Source organism: Amblyomma americanum, chromosome 5 (genome assembly GCF_052857255.1).
Source record: "Amblyomma americanum isolate KBUSLIRL-KWMA chromosome 5, ASM5285725v1, whole genome shotgun sequence".
NCBI lineage: Eukaryota > Metazoa > Arthropoda > Arachnida > Ixodida > Ixodidae > Amblyomma > Amblyomma americanum.
Window position 1 is genome coordinate 23,706,365 of NC_135501.1, and position 19,605 is coordinate 23,725,969.

The 19,605-nt window shown below is 46.5% G+C and overlaps 1 protein-coding gene across 3 annotated transcripts in view; it reads right to left on the minus strand.

The window, feature by feature from the left end:
* LOC144132329 (nuclear exosome regulator NRDE2) overlaps positions 1-19,605 on the minus strand; it is a 383,545-nt gene that overhangs the window by 326,215 nt on the left and 37,725 nt on the right. For all 3 annotated transcript variants that reach the window (XM_077664653.1, XM_077664654.1, XM_077664652.1), the window contains exon 5: positions 14,660-14,877. In XM_077664653.1, the coding sequence (XP_077520779.1) occupies positions 14,660-14,877 (218 nt within the window). The remainder of the gene's footprint in view (positions 1-14,659; positions 14,878-19,605) is intronic.

Here is a 19,605-nt window from a genome sequence, read left to right on the forward strand (position 1 = left end):
ATCAGCGACCCATGCCACTTTCTCCTGAGTGACTTTGCTCTGCCTTGCTGCGAACTTTCGCCCTTTTCTTCTTTTCTTTACTACTCACTGCACTTTTACTGTTTTTCCTTTATCAGTGACCCGTGCCTCTTTCTTCCGAATGACTTTGCTCTGCCTTGCTGCGAACTTTCGCCCTTTTCTTCCCTTCTCTACTATTCTTCCCTTCTCTACTACTCACTGCACTTTTACTGTCTTTCCTTTATCAGCAACCCCTGGGGCTTTCTTCCGAGTGACTTTGCTCTGCCTTGCTGCGAACTTTCGCCCTTTTCTTCCCTTCTCTACTACTCTCTGCACTTTTACTGTCTTTCCTTTATCAGCAACCAATGCCGCTTTCTTTCTGAATTAGCCAGCTTCGCTTTTTTTTTTCTGTGCGCACCGCAGGCTTTGCCTCACGGCTTTAAGGACTTCCAAAAGTTGCCTTCCCCGTAGAGAGTCGATCACCCTTGTCTAGAGTACTCGAGAGGTGCCAACCAGGAGAAATAAAGCGGAATTCTAAAGCAGGTATTGACTTTCACTGATAACGGTTGCGCTGGAAAGCAGCAGAATAGACACATAGGCAACAGCACCTTACTGCTAGCAAAGCAGCTGCCAAAAGATTTCACTTCATTTGCTCCGCAGCACCCCACCCAAGTGCTCTAGACAAGTGTGATCGACTCTGTACATTTTCTGAGCATGATGGTGAAGCTATCTCAAAGAGCACTGTTTTATTATCTTTGGTATCCATTTGCCTCCGAATGTTGGCCTCGCGCGAGCTTCGTTGTCATCATTTAACGGGAAGTACGCCGCCACGGCCGGACGCTCTTTACTACAGCCTTTTTCTTAAAAAGAATCTTTACTATAACCGAAAAAAAAGTACAGTCATTTATGGAAGGCGAAATGGGATCAGTTTCACTTTACAACATCCAAGTTTTACTATAACCGAGTTTACTATAGCGAGGTTCTACTGTATTGTATTTTCTTTCTTGAGAATGAGGTTAAGAAGGTCCCCCAGTTCTTGAAACACACCTGTGGCACTGTAGGAGGCTCACTTTCAGCAAGAAATGGTGCTACGTGTGACTTTATAACACCTTGAGCTGCCTATGGACCATGCGAGGCACAGGAGTGTAGTTAATTTCGAACACCAAGGGTTCTTTTAACTTGAATCGACATCGCATGTTGCCAAAGTGTGGGTCTAAAAATTAATGTGATGAAAACCAGAGTAATTTTCAGCCATCAGGGAAGGGAACAGGAGCTTATGATAGGTAGCGGAGCATTGCAAGTGGTAGGGGGAACTCAGGACAGCTACTGATCGCAGATCCAGTACACGAGAGGGAATGAGCTAGGCGAATAAGAATGGGTTGAAGTCCATATGGTAGGTACTGTCAGGTCATGAAAAGGAACTTAACAGCATCCCTCAAGAGTGAAATGTGCAATATAGTAGCATCTTGCCAATGCTCACATACAGGACAGAAATTTGGAGAGAAACAAAAAAACTTGAAATCAAATTGAGGACACCAAAGCAAGCTGTGGAAAAGAAAATGATAAAACAAGTTGAAACCAACAAAAACAAATGGGCATGGGAAGGGAATGTAATCCACAGGAAAGATAAGCAACTGTGCCATAGGGTAACAGTGCATTCAGAGATATGGCAAGCATAGCAAGGGGCAGACAGTTAGTCAGGTGGGCGGATGAGATTAGGAAGTTTGCAGGGATAGGATGTCTGCAGCTAGTACAGAAGAGGGGAAATTGGAGGGATATGGGAGAGGCCTTTCAGTGGACATAGGGACATATTCACACTATCAATCAGGTGATAGAGAAATGTGCAGAATGTAACCAACTCCTATATGTAGCCTTTAGTGATTACGAGAAAGCATTTGACTCAGTGAAAACCTCAGCAGTCATGCAGGCATTGCAGAATCAGGGTGTAGCAGAGCCTTATGTGAAAATACTGGAAGATATATATAGCGACTGCACAGCTACTATAGTTCTCCATAACGTCAGCAATAAAGTTCCAATAAGGAAGGGCGTCAGGCAAGGAGACATGATCTCGCCATTATGCTATTCACCGCCTGTTTACAGGAGGTGTTCAGAGTCCTGGATTGGGAACAGTCGGGGATAAGAGTTAATGGGGAATACTTAATTTGCGATTCGCTGATGACATTGCCTTGCTGAGTAACTACAAAGGTGAACTGCAAATCATGATCAATTAGTTAGACAGGCAGAGCAGAACGCTGGGTCTAAGAATTAACATACAGAAAATCAAAGTAATGTTCAACAGTCTAGCAAGGGAACAGCAATTCACAATTGGTAGCGAGGTGCTGGAAGTGGTAAATGAATAAGTCTACTTAGGGCAGGTAGTGACAGCTGATCCGGATAATGAGAGGGAAATTACTATAAGAATAAGGTGGAGCGCATATGGCAGGTTCTCTCAGATCATGAACCGCAACTTACCTATATTCTGCAAGAGAAAAGTACGTATACAACATTTGTACCCTACCAGTGCTCACCTATGGTGCACAAACGTGGAGGTTAAGGAAAAGGGTATAGCTTAAGTTAAGGACAACGCAGCTAGCTATGGAAAGAAAAATGATAGGTGTAATGTTAAGGGGGGACACTGGTCTTAGACCTATTTTCCTTATTTTTAGTACAATCCTAATGAAACTGTATCACCTTGCTCAGTTTTTTATACTGATTTCAAATATGAAATTGCTTTCTTAATTCATTACTTCCTAAGATAATTAATTTAAAATCAATTATTAGTACCCCGTTACAAAAAAAATGGCTCAATAAAAAGTAATTCTTAACCCATGACTACATAGTACGGTGAGCAAAGAGTGCAATAATCAAAGCAGATTTTCCATTTTACCCTCATTAGTAATCTTACAGCACTTAGAATAACAGCAGTCAAAGTGTGAACATCATGCATTAGTAAACTTTGCAAAATTATTAATTCTTGAAGCGTGATTGAAGAATTGTGCATACACTGTGCCTTCAGCTTCCCTTAGCAAACAATATGACATGTCTATCTGTGCTAGACATTGAGATATTGACGTACTAAGACAGCCAGGTGTCCAAAATTTTCATGGTGTTAAACAGCCTGCTCCTGCACAAAGTAAGCCCACACAGTGATCTAAATTTAATATTATGCTCAAAATACCAGTTTCCTGGAGGGGAAAACTGGTAGAGTTGAAGAATAATAGCTATAGGCTCCAAGAATGTCATTTTTAAAAAATTGATTTTTGGGTCAGTTTTTGTTCCCAAAGACCAGTGTCCCCCCTTCAGAGACCGAAAGCGGATGAAGTGGGTGTCACAAAATTCGGCGCATTTTTGAAAAAACCCGGCGCTGTGCGTAAGCAACCGCGCATGCGCGCGGTAAAATAAAACAAAAAAAAACAGCGGGAAAGGAACCCCGGGGTTGAGTAACTCTCTGCTCAGCTCGCCGGCGCGGCGCCGCGAGGCGGTATGGCCGCGCGCGGCGTCAATTTTTCTCGAATGTTGGAGAAGTTTTTGCTTGTTGTTGACGGAAAGGGGGCAACTTTGTGTGCACCAAAGTAATACCCTCCCCCCTTCGCTCCGGCGCCGATGATTCAGTGTGCCGTGAATGACCTAGATTGTTCTAGAAGGTGGTTTCCGCGCTCGACCAATGGGGTCGCGCGCCCGGCGCAAGAAGGAGGAGCTTGTGCGGTCAAAGCTGCGTGTATAAGCGCGCCTGCCTTGATGCGGAGAACAAACAGACGCAGTCCGCGCCTATAAATGAAGGGCTGCAACTGCTGTCTGTTAGCCCGAGCCGCCGTTCAAGCTTCCGAGAAGCGCGCCCGCTCGACTCCCGGGAGAACACCACTCGCCCAGCGACGGACCAGCGAGGCTACGTGCGCCAGTCTGCGGATCGGCCCGTCGTGCTCCTGAAGTCGTCGGACTGTCGCAGTGCCCGGTGAACAAATTGTGTTATGTTTATTTGTCTTTCTCTGTGTTAGTGCACTTTAGGTGCAAAGATTTTGTTGAATTGTATCTCTCTCTGTTGTGACTTTGCATGAGTTGCATTGTATTTGTGAATCACTTTGTATGTGCTCGTACGAGTTATTGTAAAATCCTCTGTATCGCCTCTTAGCTGTATAAACTTTGTTTTGTTTTGTGAACCTTTGGCTCCGACCCATTCTCTGGCTTGCGACCGGCGAAAGCTGGGCACCAAACGACCAACCCCCTTGTCACTTGGTAGCTGGTCTCCGGCTGAGCTTGCCACGCTGAGTCGAGGGCATCTCCTTTGTGACCGAGACCGCTACCCCCACACGCTCTAAGGGTGTCTGGGAACGCACGCAGAAGTGCGCAAAGTGGTGACAGCGGGTGAGTAGGCCACGTGGGGAAGACGTTCTCTTGCATCTTGTCCTGTTTAGCCGCGAAGTATCCCCTGCCCTAACGTGGGCGAGTATTCACTTGTAACCTTGCTGGTGAGTCGGACGACCTCGATTCTTTAGCATGTTTTGTTGCTAGCTAGCGTTATTGTTGTTGCAGCTATAAATGCCTATTTGTGTCAGCCAATGTGTCGTTCCTTTGTTTCCCTCTGAACAAGGTTCGCGGTGGTCGGCGTGCGCTCGGTAGCGTATGCAATCACGGGGTGAGGTCCGGGCGGTTTTGAGCCGCGATTAAATGGGAGTAAAACATTTATCTCCCTTATTAACGCCCCACAACCTTAAAAGAACTGGAAGCGGGCGGAGTGGGTGAGAGAACAAACGCATGTTAATGCTGTCCTAATCAAAATCAAGAGGAAGAAATGGGCTTGGGCAGGGCATGTAATGCAAAGGCAAGATAACCACTGGTCATTAAGGGTAACAGAGTGGATTCCAAGAGAAGGCAAGCCTAGCAAGGGTTAGTTGGGCGGATGAGGTTAAGAAGTTTTCAGGCATATGGTGAGCACAGCTGGCAAAGGACAGGGTTAATTGGAGAGACATGGGAGAGACTTTTGCCCTGCAGTGGATGTAATCAGGCTGATGTTGATGGTGCTGGACATAGGGCGCTGATGATGACATCACACAGCAAACGAGCTATTGTGCATTTTGCCTATAGTATTGAAATACAGCAGCTGCAGACAGCACTTTAGCAGGAAATGCTACCAATTACCGACTAGTCTTTTCAAATTTCGTTAATGTCACAAGTCCAACTTTTGCGATAGCTACGAGACTGGAACTCTGATCTCTGCTGCGCCTCTGCAATTGCCTTTTACTTCAGTTTGAAGTTTTTAATGATAAAACATTATCAAAAGAGCTTTTAAGGGACACTAAAGAAAAATATTAAACAAAGCAAGTGGACAGATTATCCTCGTGAACAATGCCGGCACTTCTTCAAAACGTGCAACTGATTAAGCTGCAGGTTCAGGGCTATTGCTTTCAGTCCTTGCTCCCCCACTGTGAAAGGGTGCTTGTTGGAACTTCTTCATCGGCAGATGAAGAGGCCATCATCATTTGCAAGTTTGCGTGAAGCTGCACCTCTCGCACAGGTGCACTTCATCTTCATAATAAAAAAAAAATTGCTTCCGTTTCTTTCGGTTCCTGTCATCTTGGCTCCACTCCTTTATAAGCGCCCACACAACAGCAGGTGGACCCTGAGGTCTATCACATGATGCCGAAAACCGCGAACCTCATACGACGCCATCCACAGTGACACAAGGCGGGGCATTAGTAAAGAAGACGGACCAAGCTTGTGACAGTGGAGAAGAAGTCTCCTGCTATAAAGCATGGAATGCTACCTGCGACGACGACAAAGCCTCCGCACCCACCTCGACGGTATTCTTGCCGAAGCGGAGGAAGAGCTGAGACGAGAACCAGAATTCATTGGTCTCGATGTCAACGTTCTCCTTGACGAGACTAAATCGTTGTACCAGCAGATAAAGAACCTGCATGAGAAGATCTTCGAGGAGACTCCTGATGAATTGATCACAGGCGAGTCTTCAGATGCTGCTACTTACGGTAACAAGGTAGTGAAAACATCAGCGAGACTGCGACTCCGGCTCCGGACCCAAAGACCTACCCAGATGGCGCGTCAAGTCAACGAACCACAGACATCCTAAGCAAAGTGTCAGCTGCCCCAACTGGACCTCTTAAAGTTCGATGGGAACCAGAAGAGCTGGTCAAGATTTCGGACTCGGTTCAGATCTACAGTATATAACTCGGAACTTAGCCCTGCAGACGAGTTTAGCTGCTTGAATATGCTCTTGACTGGGACAGCAGCATCAGCAATCGCAGGCCTTCAGCCAACTGCCGACTGTTATAAAGACGCCATCAAGTTGCTTCAGAGGCGCTCAAAGTGGGCACAATATGCAGCTAGCACATTCCATCTCCGCCTGAAGAGATACTGTAAAAATTCATTAGAGGCACTTAGATATCTCTTAACTGTGGGGAGGCGAAAGCCGTTTGCGACTCATTGCACTGATTTGAATTTGCTGCACTTGAAATCATTTCACGACAGAGGAGAAAAGCAGCTAGCACGAGCGTGGCAGACAGATCACATAACATCACAAGGTCACGTGACCTAAAATGTAATGGACGGACACAAGCATGAGCCATTAAAGGCTATCACCTTAATAAGGGAGTATAATTACTCATTAGCATCCACCCAAGCGCAGCCAAACGGCTACAAAACAAAGTTATACAGCTTTCTCAGAAACTTCGCAGTTAAAGAAAAATTCGTCTTGGTCCGGGGTGGATGCCAATAAGTAATTATACTCCCTTATTAGAAATCTACTCCACCTTGGGGGATTCCCTTAAACATTTGACCTGAAGAGATACTCTGAGAGATGGAAAGATTGGGTTTAGGCCCCAGTTTATTTCACTGCCAGGCTTTCAAGAAGTCTGTCTCTATCCTTATTGGATCTGATTATTATTGGGAGATTGTGACTGGCAGAGGCAGGCCTATCATAGGAAAAATGAGGGCCATAGAAACAAGACTAGGATAGACTGCTCAAGGCCCGTTGCCTTGCTCAACCCATGTGAACCACTGTGGTAGTGTGATAGTGCTTTGCACTTCCGCCAAATCTGAGGAAATATCTAGTGCACTCACTCGTTTTTGGGAACTGGAGAGCATTGGGGTAAACAGTTCACAAACAAAAGTCAAGATCCAGAATTTAGTCCTTGCAGATTTTGAACAGAACATTTTTGAGAAAGAAGGCTGTTATAAGGCAGCTCTCCATGGAAATCGCATGTAGATTTAGCCAACAACTGTGCTGTAGCAGCCAAGCACTTTAACGTTTTGTTGCGGAAGCTAAACGGTGACAACAGGTTGTTGGAAAGATATGATAATGCCATTCGAGCTTTTCTTAAAGATGGCCATGCCGAGAAAGTACCACTGGCAGAAGAGGATTCTCCTAACAGAGAGTATTATCTTCCTCATTGTGCGGTCATTCGTGAAGATCAATCCACAACTAAGGTGTGCATTGTGTTCAACGCATCTCTGCATGAGAACAGTGCGAAATCGTTGAACAAGAATTTGGGGGCAGGTCCTAACTTAATTCCTGACATCGTAACGCTGCTGCTTCGGTTTCGACGATACAAGATAGCCCTGACAGCCAACGTCGAAAAGGCCGTTCTTCAGATAATGTTTCGAGACGAAGACAAGGATACACTACGTTTGCAAAACTTGGTGAACCTCTACCAGAACAACAGACTTGGCAGATGATTCGAGTCACATTCGGAGCCACTTCAAGTCCTTTTTTTACACACTGCAACTTTGAAGCAGCATTTCAGGTCTGTTGAGACTACCGTATTTACACGATTGCAAGTACAGTAAAATCTCGTTACTACGAACATCAGATTAACGAAATTTTCAGATTTACGAATTTTTTTAAAATCCCCGCCAAAATGCCTAAACTTTCAATGTAAAAAACTTTCAGTACTACGAATTTCAAATTACCGAATATTTCAGAATAACGTATGTAATTTAATCTCGCATTCGTCGCAAAACGCTTCGTTATTACGAAGTTCCGTACCAAATCCCTGAAGCTGACGCCTGTCATCATCATCCGAAGCATCAGCTATGTGCTGGGGAACTCGTTGCAACGGATTCAGCCCCAGCGGTATCGCCATCACGCGAGGCGGCGCGAGCTGCCGCCCGATACAAAGGGTAAGGCCATTATCATCCACCCAGCGTGTGGTCACATACGTACTGCGCAGCAGTCTTAAGCCTATTCAGCGCAGTGTCACCACGTCGACAGCGAACGTTAGGATCTGCGAAGTTATCGGCGCTGTGATTGTGTTGTGCATTAGCTTTGCTGACAATGAGTTCTCCTGGCCCCCGCGTTAAAAAGAAGCGACGCCAGTTTTCGCTTAAAGAAAAAGCGGACATTCTGTCGCAGCTGCTGGAAAAAAGCAAGCGGACTTGTGCAGGGAGCTTGGCATTACACCGTCAACAATAGCAACGATGTTCCAAGATCGGGACAAGATCGTAAAACTACATCGAGTGTCGCAGCTGGCTCCCTCAAGAAAATGTCTGCGGCTGGGCAACTACCGTGGACAGCGACTTTCGAATTATGTGGATAGCGACAGCGCGGCGGCTACATCCGCGGAGCTCACCACCGAAGACATCGTGAATCAAGTGCGTGAGCAAGACGATGCCAACACTGGATCAGCGCACGAAGAGGAAGAGATTGTTTCCAGCTCGGATGTCCTAGTCTTTCTAGAGAAGACCCGATCATTCCTCGGGCGCTGCAAAGATGTCCCCGATGACGTGCACAGGAAGGTCGAGGATGTGGAGACGTTCGTCCTGCAGCGTTTGTCGTCTACTCGCCAGAAGAAGATAAGACTTTTTCAAGCAATAAATTGTAGTTAAACTGTGCCCAGCGTTATCGTTTATTATTTACTTACCAACACATAAATCTGCTGCAAAGGTACCTAATTTTAGTTCTTGTGATGCATTACTGACATGAAAATAATGGTTTTTCAGTACTACGATATTTCAAAATAACGATTGAAATTCGGCGGTCCCGTGAAGTTCGTTGTAACGAGATTCTACTGTAGACCCTTTTTTTGAAATTTAAAATTCCGAAGTGGGGGGGTCAACTTACAATCGAAACGAAACCTTGAACTGCCAATAAAAGCAAGAAAAACAATCTATCAGGGACGCTACTGCGATGTTAGAAGTTTTTGTTTGCTCTACGGCTTCAAGTGTAGCATTCAGGTATTCCGCGGGCTTTTTGGCCAGGATTTTTCAATTTTTATTTTTACTGTGCACACCGTTACCCACTGCGATGGTTCAGTGCTACTGAACAGGATACCCGGGTTAGAACCCGACCGCAGCGGCAGCGTTTCGATGGAAGCGAAACGCAAAGGCGCCCGTGTGCTGTGCGATGTCAGTACAGCAGGTTAAAGATCCCCAGGTGGTCGAAATTATTCGGGAGCCCTTCACTACGGCACCTCGTTCTTCCTTCCTTCTTTCACTCCCTCCTTTATCTCTTCCCTTACAACTGAGTTTCCGCCGATATTTGAGACAAATACTGCGCCACTTCCTTTCCCCCAAAACCAATTTCATTTCATTTCACTCGCGGGAAGGGCCGCTGTCCCGCTGTTCCAATCGCGTAGTCTGCGCCAGCACCCGGGAGTGTCGCTAGCTGATGGAAGAGCCGCTATTTCAGTTGGTTGCGCAATACGTAACAGCGGCACTTCTGGGGAATGCCGATGTTTGCTGGAAGAGCCAACGCCCCGACACCGATCACTCTTTCTTTGGTGGTGCTTGGAGTTGGTGCTTTTGACTCGACTGCCGGCCGCATGCTTCGCCATGAGCTCTCCAGGTTCGAAAAGCATTCAACGCTCATTCACTGCAGCGTTCAAGAGGGAGGCCATCATTTACGCCGAAGAAACCAACAACTGCGCGGCGGGCCGCAAGTTCAACGTTTCTGAATGGCTGGTGCGGGAGTGGCGAAAGCAGCGAGACAAAATTTTCGATTGCGACTCCAAGCGAAGAGGTTTCCACGGGCTGAAGTCAGGACGCTTTCTGGAGCTGGAGGTCAAGCTTGCAGCGTATGTCACCGAAATACGTGATCGGTCCCTTCCAGTGGCATGCGAAATGATCACGCAACAAGCCCGGGTCTTTGCTGCGGAAGCTGGAATACTCCGAACAGACTTCAAAGCCAGCAGGGCTTGGGATTCGAAATTTATGAAGAGGGCTGGCTTCTCTCTTCGTCGGCGTACTAGTGTATGCCAGAAGCTGCCTGCTGCTTACGAGGAGAAAGTTCTCGCCTTCCATAGGCACTACCTCAAGCTCCGCGACTCGCGGCAATACCTGCTCGGCCAAATCGGCAATGCGGACCAGACTCCCGTCTATTTCGACATGACGAGCAACACAACAGTGAGCGTGAGGGGAGCTCGCGAGGTTAAGCTTCTTACGACAGGAAACGAGAAACTTCGGTTCACTGTTATGCTATCATGCTTGGCAGATGGCACAAAGCTCCGACCGTACATCGTCTTCAAAAGAAAAACTATGCCAAAGGAAATGTTCCCGAAAGGTGTGATTGTGCGAGTGAACGAAAAAGGCTTTATGACGGACGACTTAGTTATTGATTGGTACCGTCGGGTGAGGCTTTTGAGGCCAGGGGCATCCCTCAAAAATCGCAATCCGAACCTCCTCGTGCTGGACTCATTTCGCGGCCACCTTACCACGAAAGTGAAGGCAGAGCTCCGAAAAGAAGATACTGGTACAGATATGCTGGTGATTCCCGGCGGTCTGATGGGGCAGCTGCAGCCGCTAGACGTTGGCTTTAACAAGCCATTCAAGGACTTGCTCCGGCGTGAGTACAACGAGTGGCTGGCGGCAGAAGGGCGGGAACTTACGCCAACGGGGCGCGTGAAGAGAGCCTCCCTGGCGGCTGTGTGCAGGTGGGTGATTTCCGCTAGAGCGGCCGTTCCACGCGATGTCGTGGTGCGGTACTTAGGAAGTGCGGGCTTTCCATGGAGGACGATGTGCTGTGGGATCGCAGCGGCGACGACGACGACGACGACAGCAGTACCACTGAAGATGACTCAAGTGAGGATGAATAGCCCATCTATGCAATAAATTTTCGTTTTTGAAGCGCTCCACCGGTGTTTTTTTTTTTTTCGGACATGCGATTGGGAGGATCGACTTACATTCGCTTCAACTTACAATCGTGTAAATAAGGTAACTACCACAAAACAACTCGCCTCCTTCAAGACTATATGTACATGGACTATCTTGTCGGAGCTGCAGCAGCCGAAGACGCGCTTTGAATGCAGGCAGAAATCATCGGCAGAGGAAAAAAATGACGCCAGAGGAAAAAGAGCTGTCTTCCCCACCGGGAAATGCCAAGGTATTGGGACTTGTTTGGAACATGGTGACACAATTTCACTGAACGCTCTCAGTATCCTCGATTTCATTCACCACCACCAAATCACCAAGCGGTTCGCACTTAAGTCTGTCACCAAAATATACAACCCCTTTGTGTTTTTTTTCGCCGTTTTTGGCACGAGCAAAAATTTCTTTACAAGATCTCTAGAAGGCCAACCTTGTTTGAGATGATATGCTGCCGCCACCTTTGGAAGAGATCTGGTGTGAGCGGAGTGGAGGAGTGGCTGCTCTTCACAACTTCAGCGTTCCCAGGTTTCTGGGTGCAGGAATGAAAGGTAGCAAGGAGCTACATATTTTTGCAGACGTAAGTCCGAAAGCATGTGACACTGTAGCGTATGTGTGCATGCATAAAGCTAACAGAAAGACTAAGACAAGCTTGCGAAGATGAGGGTTTCGCCACTAAAGCCAATCGCTCTGGCAAGACTTGAATTAATGCTGGCGTTAATAGCTGCAAGAATATACCGGGTGTCCCAGCTAACTTGAGCCAAGGGTTAAAAAATAGATTATTAGAGGCAGGAGAGTGAAACCGGTTGCATATCGGTGACAGCCACCTTGCGCACCACAGGCAATTTTTTGTTTTGCAATTAATTAAGAGTTCAATTATCTAAATTAATAAATACTGCCTTTACACAACAAATCACATTTGAAGAGTTGTCGAGCACCTTCAGAAACCCCCATTCCATCATTTACGATAAGGAAACCCTCACGTGCGTCTTTTTTTCCCCGCTCTAAAGAAAACCTGCGAAATATACAGGAAAAACAAGCCCAATTTATTATGAAAAGAAGTTGGTGCTGAGAGTTTGCTTCCTTGCATACCAAAGAGAGAATTATTATTCAATGTAAACAAAGCTGAGCTACGTCAAGGGCGTCCTGTCGGTCACCATGCATAGCCCTGAAGAGACTGAAGTGCGGTCTGTGGAGACGCAGTACCCATTGCAGCACTCTTTGATGACTAGATTTAATCCAAGCCTTTTTTGTTTCGTTCATAAGTGCAGTAAATCCGCAGACTGAAGGTGTTCCTGCAGCACTCGCCACTTCGTTGTCACCGGTACAATTGTCCACAGACCTGTCTAGAGCACTCAAACACAGTGCTGTCGGCGCTCCTCAGCTCGCAGAGCAACATCTAGCGGCAGCGTCTGGTTCGAGATAGCACATCAGTGGTTGCTTGTGTACTGACTCCGTCGAAGTGCATCAGTGGGTCGAACTGTAACAGGCCGAGATAAGCTTACATTATTGTAAGTAAACAAAAAACAAAGATGTGCAGCTTTTTCTAGGCTAGTGTTGGAGTTCTGTTTTCCTCCAAGGAATGTCGCTGATTGTTTTTAGCTTCGGTGGTGCCAGAGGTTCACCTCCTGGAGTGTCTGCACCCTGCTCGTTTCCAGTGTCCCCATCCCTGCTCACGGCGACCTAGGCCGGGCACGAAAAGGCGCGGAGTTTGTGTAGCCGCGAGCACACTGCCACAACAGCATTGCCGCGTGCATTCGTACCATCCCGTTGCATTCAAAAGTGTGCCATCGGCATTCTCAGTCAACGCAAGGAACGAGGCCATCAGCCCGTCATCTCTGGGGATGGCTTCGCCATTGCAGTATATTTTCTGCCTCGACACGCCAGCCTCTGGAATGTGCTGTGCGCCGCTTTAGCAGGCCAGGAGACGACATAACAGCTTGCTGCCTCTGAATACCTGGGCCTTGTGCATTCTTGCCTGCCTTCCGCTCGTTATGGCGGCAACGGGAGAACAGAACACTGGCGGGACAACCCATAAGGAGGCGCTGCAGTTATCGGCAGATCAGCTCAGGTCTCCTTGAAGAGCCACTGAAAGGGTGGCAGCGGGATGCTTTGAGGGCTCCGGATCCGTAGACCGCGCGGGCAACCCGCGCGCAGGCAGCCCAGCTTATGACTTGGAGGCAAAAGCTGTCTCACTTTGCAAAGAAATGATGATATTCGGAGTGCTTCTCATGAGGTCTGCATGTAGTAGAGTGCAAAGGCGCAGTCGGAGTTTCCTGCCTAGTATCAGGCAAGACAGCTGTAGGTGCTATTCTCTCCTTTTTCTTTCTCTTGTATGGCATGAGTTAGGTTGGCGAGCTACTCTGCAGAGGATCGGCAGCACCGCAGACTTTTCTTCAGGCGTTCTGCAAAGGCTTCAGATGCTTTACAGAGGAGCAAGAGGTTTCGTTCAGGCAAAGTTTGACGGGCGAGCCGATGTAAAAGACGCGCATTTCAACTTATGTGGCACTGTGGCCTACCTGTTTTCACAAGCATAATTTTAAAAAAGTGGACATTTGTGATAAATACTAAAAAATAATAGAAGCCAAATATACAACGAAGAAGCCGCTTACTAATACATATAAATGAATACAACTCATTTCTATCACGCCTTAATGTCCATTATTCCTGTTGCGTGTGTCCCGTAAAATTCGTGTGTTTGCTCATGATTGTGTTTTTTTTTTATCAAACCTTTAATATAAGCACATCTGATCAATTATCCCTCCAAAACGACCTTAACGAGTTTCAGGATTAGTAGATGTCCACGTAGAAGTCAAATAAACCCTTCGAGCTCTCATGCAAGAATACCAGTTTTTCTTCTTGCATATATATAGGATAGTGTATGCACTGTCGGGTGCAAAAGTGGTATACAACAGTCGATGTTGCATGGCTCGCTGCTTTGTGGCGCCTTTCGGCATTCAGGCCAAGCTGGACTGCCATGCATCGAAACGACAAAATTGACATGCCTCTGGATCAACACGGTCATCTTCGGTCATAGTGCACCGCATATCTCATAATTATACACCTTTTAAATGCCATAACCAGTTGTTACCAAGCTACTCTCATCATTTTAGCTTGTTTCACTCACAGGATTCTCATTGGATAGATTTTTAATCACCTACTCAATTTTCAGTTTGATTTATTTTTATTTTTGAGGTCCAGCATCCGACCTTAACTTGTGAGGTTGAGAGCGGTCGCTAGTCACCTCTGCAAAAATGAGGTGAGGGCGGCTAGGCGACCTCTACCTCAAGTGGTGAGGCTGAGGTTGAGTGGGGTCACCAAATTTTGTTTGAGGTTGAAGCGAGGTTGAGTTCTTTGAGGTCGAATGCCCACCTCTGTTAGGGAGTATCGTAATCCTTATCAAAGAGGTTTTACTGTATACACTTGCCCCAAAAAAGCAAACAAAAAGCACATACGACATGTACTATGTCTGCCTGTTCATCATGTGCTGTGTTTGTCAGAGTATTTTTTTCGCAAGTGCATGCTTTCAAGGGTGAACCAAGTGGCCCAGACCAGAGTGTCCAATGCTGCTTACCCTGGAGATAGCTGCGGGTTGCCGCATCATGGATGTGCAGTGGGTCAACGCTGTCATCCCGTGCTGGCTCCGGTGGCTGCAGGTCACGTATGGACACATAGGCAAGGTTTCTCTCGCTCTGGGCAAAGGAGAGGCGTGGCTGGGCCAAGTTGGCCACACAGGCTCGGTGGCGCACCTTGAGGTCCCAGTAGCGGCGCACCCGCTTCCGTCGGGAGATCCTGACACACGCGCACGCAGGATAAGCATCACGAAGGCATAGCTGCACGTATACCAGGTCTTAAGGCAGCTCATCCAACTATGTGCTCTAACAACTGGCAGTTCACCTTGCAGCACAATGCCTCTTAAAATCAAATTACCGTGCGATTTACATTCATTTCAATGCCGTATGAAGCAGTATTAATCTTACAGCATTAAGGGTCCCATGCCACAGGCTGTGAGCAAAAAATCCATGCAAAATCACCAGAGAAGCAACCTAGGTGGCAGGCGGGCCACCTAGGTCACGTGATGTCATCACAGACTGCCCACCGGATACTAAGCAAATTGCCCACTGCGGCAAATGGCAGTCAAATTAATTACAGGTCACGAGAGGTTGCTCGGGAAGAGCATCATGGGTTGCACAAGCCTCATTGATGGCTGTGTTTGAAGCAGCCACCTGCTGGGGCAGTGGTACATCTATTAACCACTGCATCACTGCGCCAGGGATATGAGGAGACCCAGAAATCAATGAACATAAAGTAGCCAATGGCAGATTCCGCTTACACAAACATTAATCTACTACCTTTAAGGTCTATTAATGCTATTGCATCATACCCTTCAGCTGGAGCTTAAGTGTCCTGACCAGTTTTCTTTTTCATAACTAAATTGACTGATGTTGTACAGCCTGTTCACTGCAAATGCATGCTCAATGCTGAATAAAACTTGGACAATGCCTCATGCATTATTGCACTGTGAAAACAAAAAGACAGCGTAGCAAGAGAGAAAAGCCAGCATGGGGCACCACTGCCACCACATCCCAAAAGGAATGGGAACCAAAAAGGAACATGGCTGGAGAGAGGGAAGCCCAGAGGACACACTGGACAAACAGCAGTGCTTTGATGACAACACTTAAAGGGGTACAGACAAAGAATTTCAAAAGCCAACAAATGATTCGATTTGTTTCATGGGCATAAGGAGATCATCATCATCAGCCTGACTACACCCACTGCAGGGCAAAGGCCTCTGTCCTTTGCCAGCTGTGGCCACCATATCCACCCATTTAACATTATATCGCCCCCTGCCACACTTGACTTCTCTTGGAATCCACTCCATTAGCCTTAATGACCATCGGTTACTTTGCTTCCCACCGCTCTGCCCGCTTCCGGTCTCTTAACGTTACACCGATCATTTTTCTTTTCTGTACCTCGCTGCATTGTCCTTAGCTTAAGCTGAACCCTTTTCGTTAGCCTCCACGTTTCTGCCCCGTAGGTGAGTACCGGTAAGATACAGCTGTTGTGCACTTTCCTCTCGAGGGATATTAGTAAACCGCCAGTCATGATTTGAGAGAACCTGCCATATGCGCTCCACCCCATTCTTATCCTTCTGGTTATCTCCCTCTCAAGATCCGGATCAGCGGTCACTACCTGCCCTAAGTAGACGTATTCCGGCACCATTTCCAGCACCTTGCTGCCAATTGTGAACTGCTGTTCCCTTGCAAGACTGTTGAACAATACTTTGGTTTTCAGGTTATAAATTTTTAGATCCCCTGTTCTGCTCTGCCTGTCTAATTGTCAGAAACTATATATTGGAGAAACTGGGCAATCAATGAGCACCAGACTAAATCGTCACCGAGCTGACACATTGAGGAGCCTACAGAAGACAACATCGGAACATTTTCATCAACGCATTCGCAACATCGATGAACTTAAACTTCATTCTTCAATCAGGCTTCGAATCTGCAAGGACACAAAATACAGAGAGGCATTAATAATCCACAAATTTAAAACCTTGCAACCAGTAGGGATTAATATATCCAGAGGAAACTTAGAAATCTTTCAGGTACATTCCGGCACTGGCGTAATTTTTTCAACAGGTCTTGCACATGATCACCACTACATTTACCAGCACTTCATACTGCCGCTTAATCGTTTCTTTCACCCTACGCTTCAGCCCTGACCCATGCTTTACCCCCTCAATGACAGTATTTTTTTCCCCTCTTCTTTGTTCAATTTTATCTTTGTCTTGTGCCCTGATTCTCTTGCCATGACTTCTAAGGAATACTTGTCTTCCGCATTCCTTTCCAACTCTAACCCCCCCCCACTTCTTTTCATGCTTTCTGTGCATCCTCTTTTTCCTTTATTATATTTTTTTCCCAGTATTTAGCTCTACCATGCTGACAAATTCCTTCAGAGCTTTTCAGGACAACACAGTCAGTCCTATCAAGCTGTGCTGTCGCAGTTAGCTGGACACACAGCCTTTCAAAGGCAACGCTCATCATCTCTCCATGTTGGACACCCCTGGATTCCATTCTGCTGAGCTGGCGTTTTTTTTTTTTTCTTTTCTTTTCACAGTTTTGCAGGTCAACTGGTTAATCATCTTTAGCAGCCATCATTCCTGGACAAGATTCACCCTCCCCATCCCAACTCCATTCCCACTTCACACCCTCCTCCCCCTCATTGGGCCTTCCTCCTCGGAGGGATGACCCTATTTAAACCTCACCAATGATGAACACTTTGCCCAGACGAAGTCAAGTCTTCTTGACAAAACGTTGGCAAGCACCCTGACGTTTTCCCTCCATTTTTCACTCTGTGATTAGCAAGGCAATGTCATCAGCAAATTGCAGATTGCTTAGGTGTTCTCCCTTTACTCTTATCCCCAACTGCTCCCAATCCAGGCCTCGGAACACCTCCTGTAAATGGGCAGTGAATAGCATTGGCGAGATCATGTCTCCTTACTTGACACCCTACCTTATTGAAATTTTATTGCTGACTTTACAGAGGACTAGGGTAGCTATGCAGTCTTTACAGATATCTTCCAGTGCAGATGCGTTGTAGCAAGTTTCAGTCAGATATTTAGAGGAACATACTTTAATATGATTCTCAAAGTTGCCTCGACGAGCCGCTCTGCGTTTCCACTCACATCGAATGACGTCAAGGTGCTCTTGCCAAAATTACTGTGATGTCACAGAACCATATTGGTTGTTCAGAAGAGCAAGCACTGCTTGCCGGCAACGCTGACATCATCAGTATTGTGGTAGTACAGGTTAGCCACTCGACCATGACGTCAAGGTGCACTTCAAAGCTGAGGCCGATCAAGATCGAAACAGCCGGTACAAAATGGTTTGTCATTACTTATTCCAGCTGTGTGACACTGTCTGAGCTTATTTTCAACATCGCTAAAATCATATGCCTCTTTCAAGGCAAAAAAACATGAATCAAAAACATTTGTGCCGTTACTCCTTTAAATGGCCACTTGAAGCGAATCGAGGTGCAACCAGCTAGGTCGCGCCGCTGACAATGGGCGAGTGCATCTCGGCGGAGTTAGCAGTGTGACCACTTTTTTTGGTGAGGGTGCCACTGCTCGGGGACAGGTCGCTGGGTTTGCTGGCATGGGCTCCCGGATCGGACATTGCTTCGTTGTTGTGTGTAGGGCATTGGATTTAATGCCGCATAAGCAGCTAAGGCTATCATGCACCAAGCTCAAGGTAAGAAAATTGTTCTCTGCAGACTTTTACAGATATGTGAAAAAAATATCGGTGGTGTAGATGGCTTAAAAAGTTAGCTCGTACTAGCTAGTAATGAGAGAGAAAAGAAATTTTATAAATGGCTAATAGTAAAAGCTTCAAAGAAGGTCGGGTAACCTCAGCGGCTATCCTTGGCTGGGCAAGGGTCTTGAGGCTCCCAACCAATCAAATAAAGATCTCAGCCTTCTCAGGAATGAAGTGTATCATATAACAAAGCGAAGCAGTGGATCGAAGTTTACAGTTTCTCAAGAATGCCTGCTTCTTTTAAAAAGCTAAAAACACAAGATACGTTAACAATGTCATTATCACCTAAGAGCAGCGCTGGGCGTAAAGAAATGCATTCATTACAAAATTCAGCAAAATGCTTCTTTCTTCGTTTTCCAAGTTTTCAACATGAGAAAAAAATATGGTTTAGTGTGAGCTCGTCTCCACATCTTTCACAAAGAGGCTTGTCTCATTTCGTCAGTAAGAAGTTATGTGTCAGGTGTGTGTGTGCTATGTGAAACCGACACAAGATTACTTCAATGTAGCATTCCTGGTGTCTGGAGCGTGAATTGTTGGGCGAGTTGGTACATGTTCACGTGAAAAAAAAAAACAGCGAGAAAAGACGCAAGACGAGAGGAAGACGCACACAGACTGTCGCCGGACTTTCAACTGAATTTATTAAGGTTCCACCACATATTTATAGCCACTACTTGCGCAAGCGCACATATACATACACATTCAACAAAGTCCGGACGTCATTACTAGCCAGATAAAAAACTCCATTCTTTGTCAGTGAGAATAACAGATGGGTCGCTGATACAAACACGCTCGTTCCTTTTGATTAAAAACGCTTCTAACAGCTCGCGCTCATGCCTGGACTTCCCGCGGCCGATAATGGTAGCATTGTTCAGCAAAGCTGAGCAATTTTGGCACTCCTTGACATGTATGGCCAAATTGCTCCCTGTACCTAAGCGCAGCGTTCTGCCATGTTCCCTGAGTCACTCGTTCAAACATTGCCCCGTCTGCCCAATGTAAATTTTCCCACAAGAAGTAGGGGTAGAATATACTAACCCCACAGCACACTTCATGAACTTTGTTTGGTGCTTAGTTTTGCAGGCAGGTTCTCGCTTGGAGCCGGAGATATGGACGCAAAGGCTGGAAAGCTTTCGGGGGGCCGAAAACACCAAATTCACTCCAAATTTTTGGGAAACCTTTTTCAGTCCGTGCGAAATTCCATGGTAGT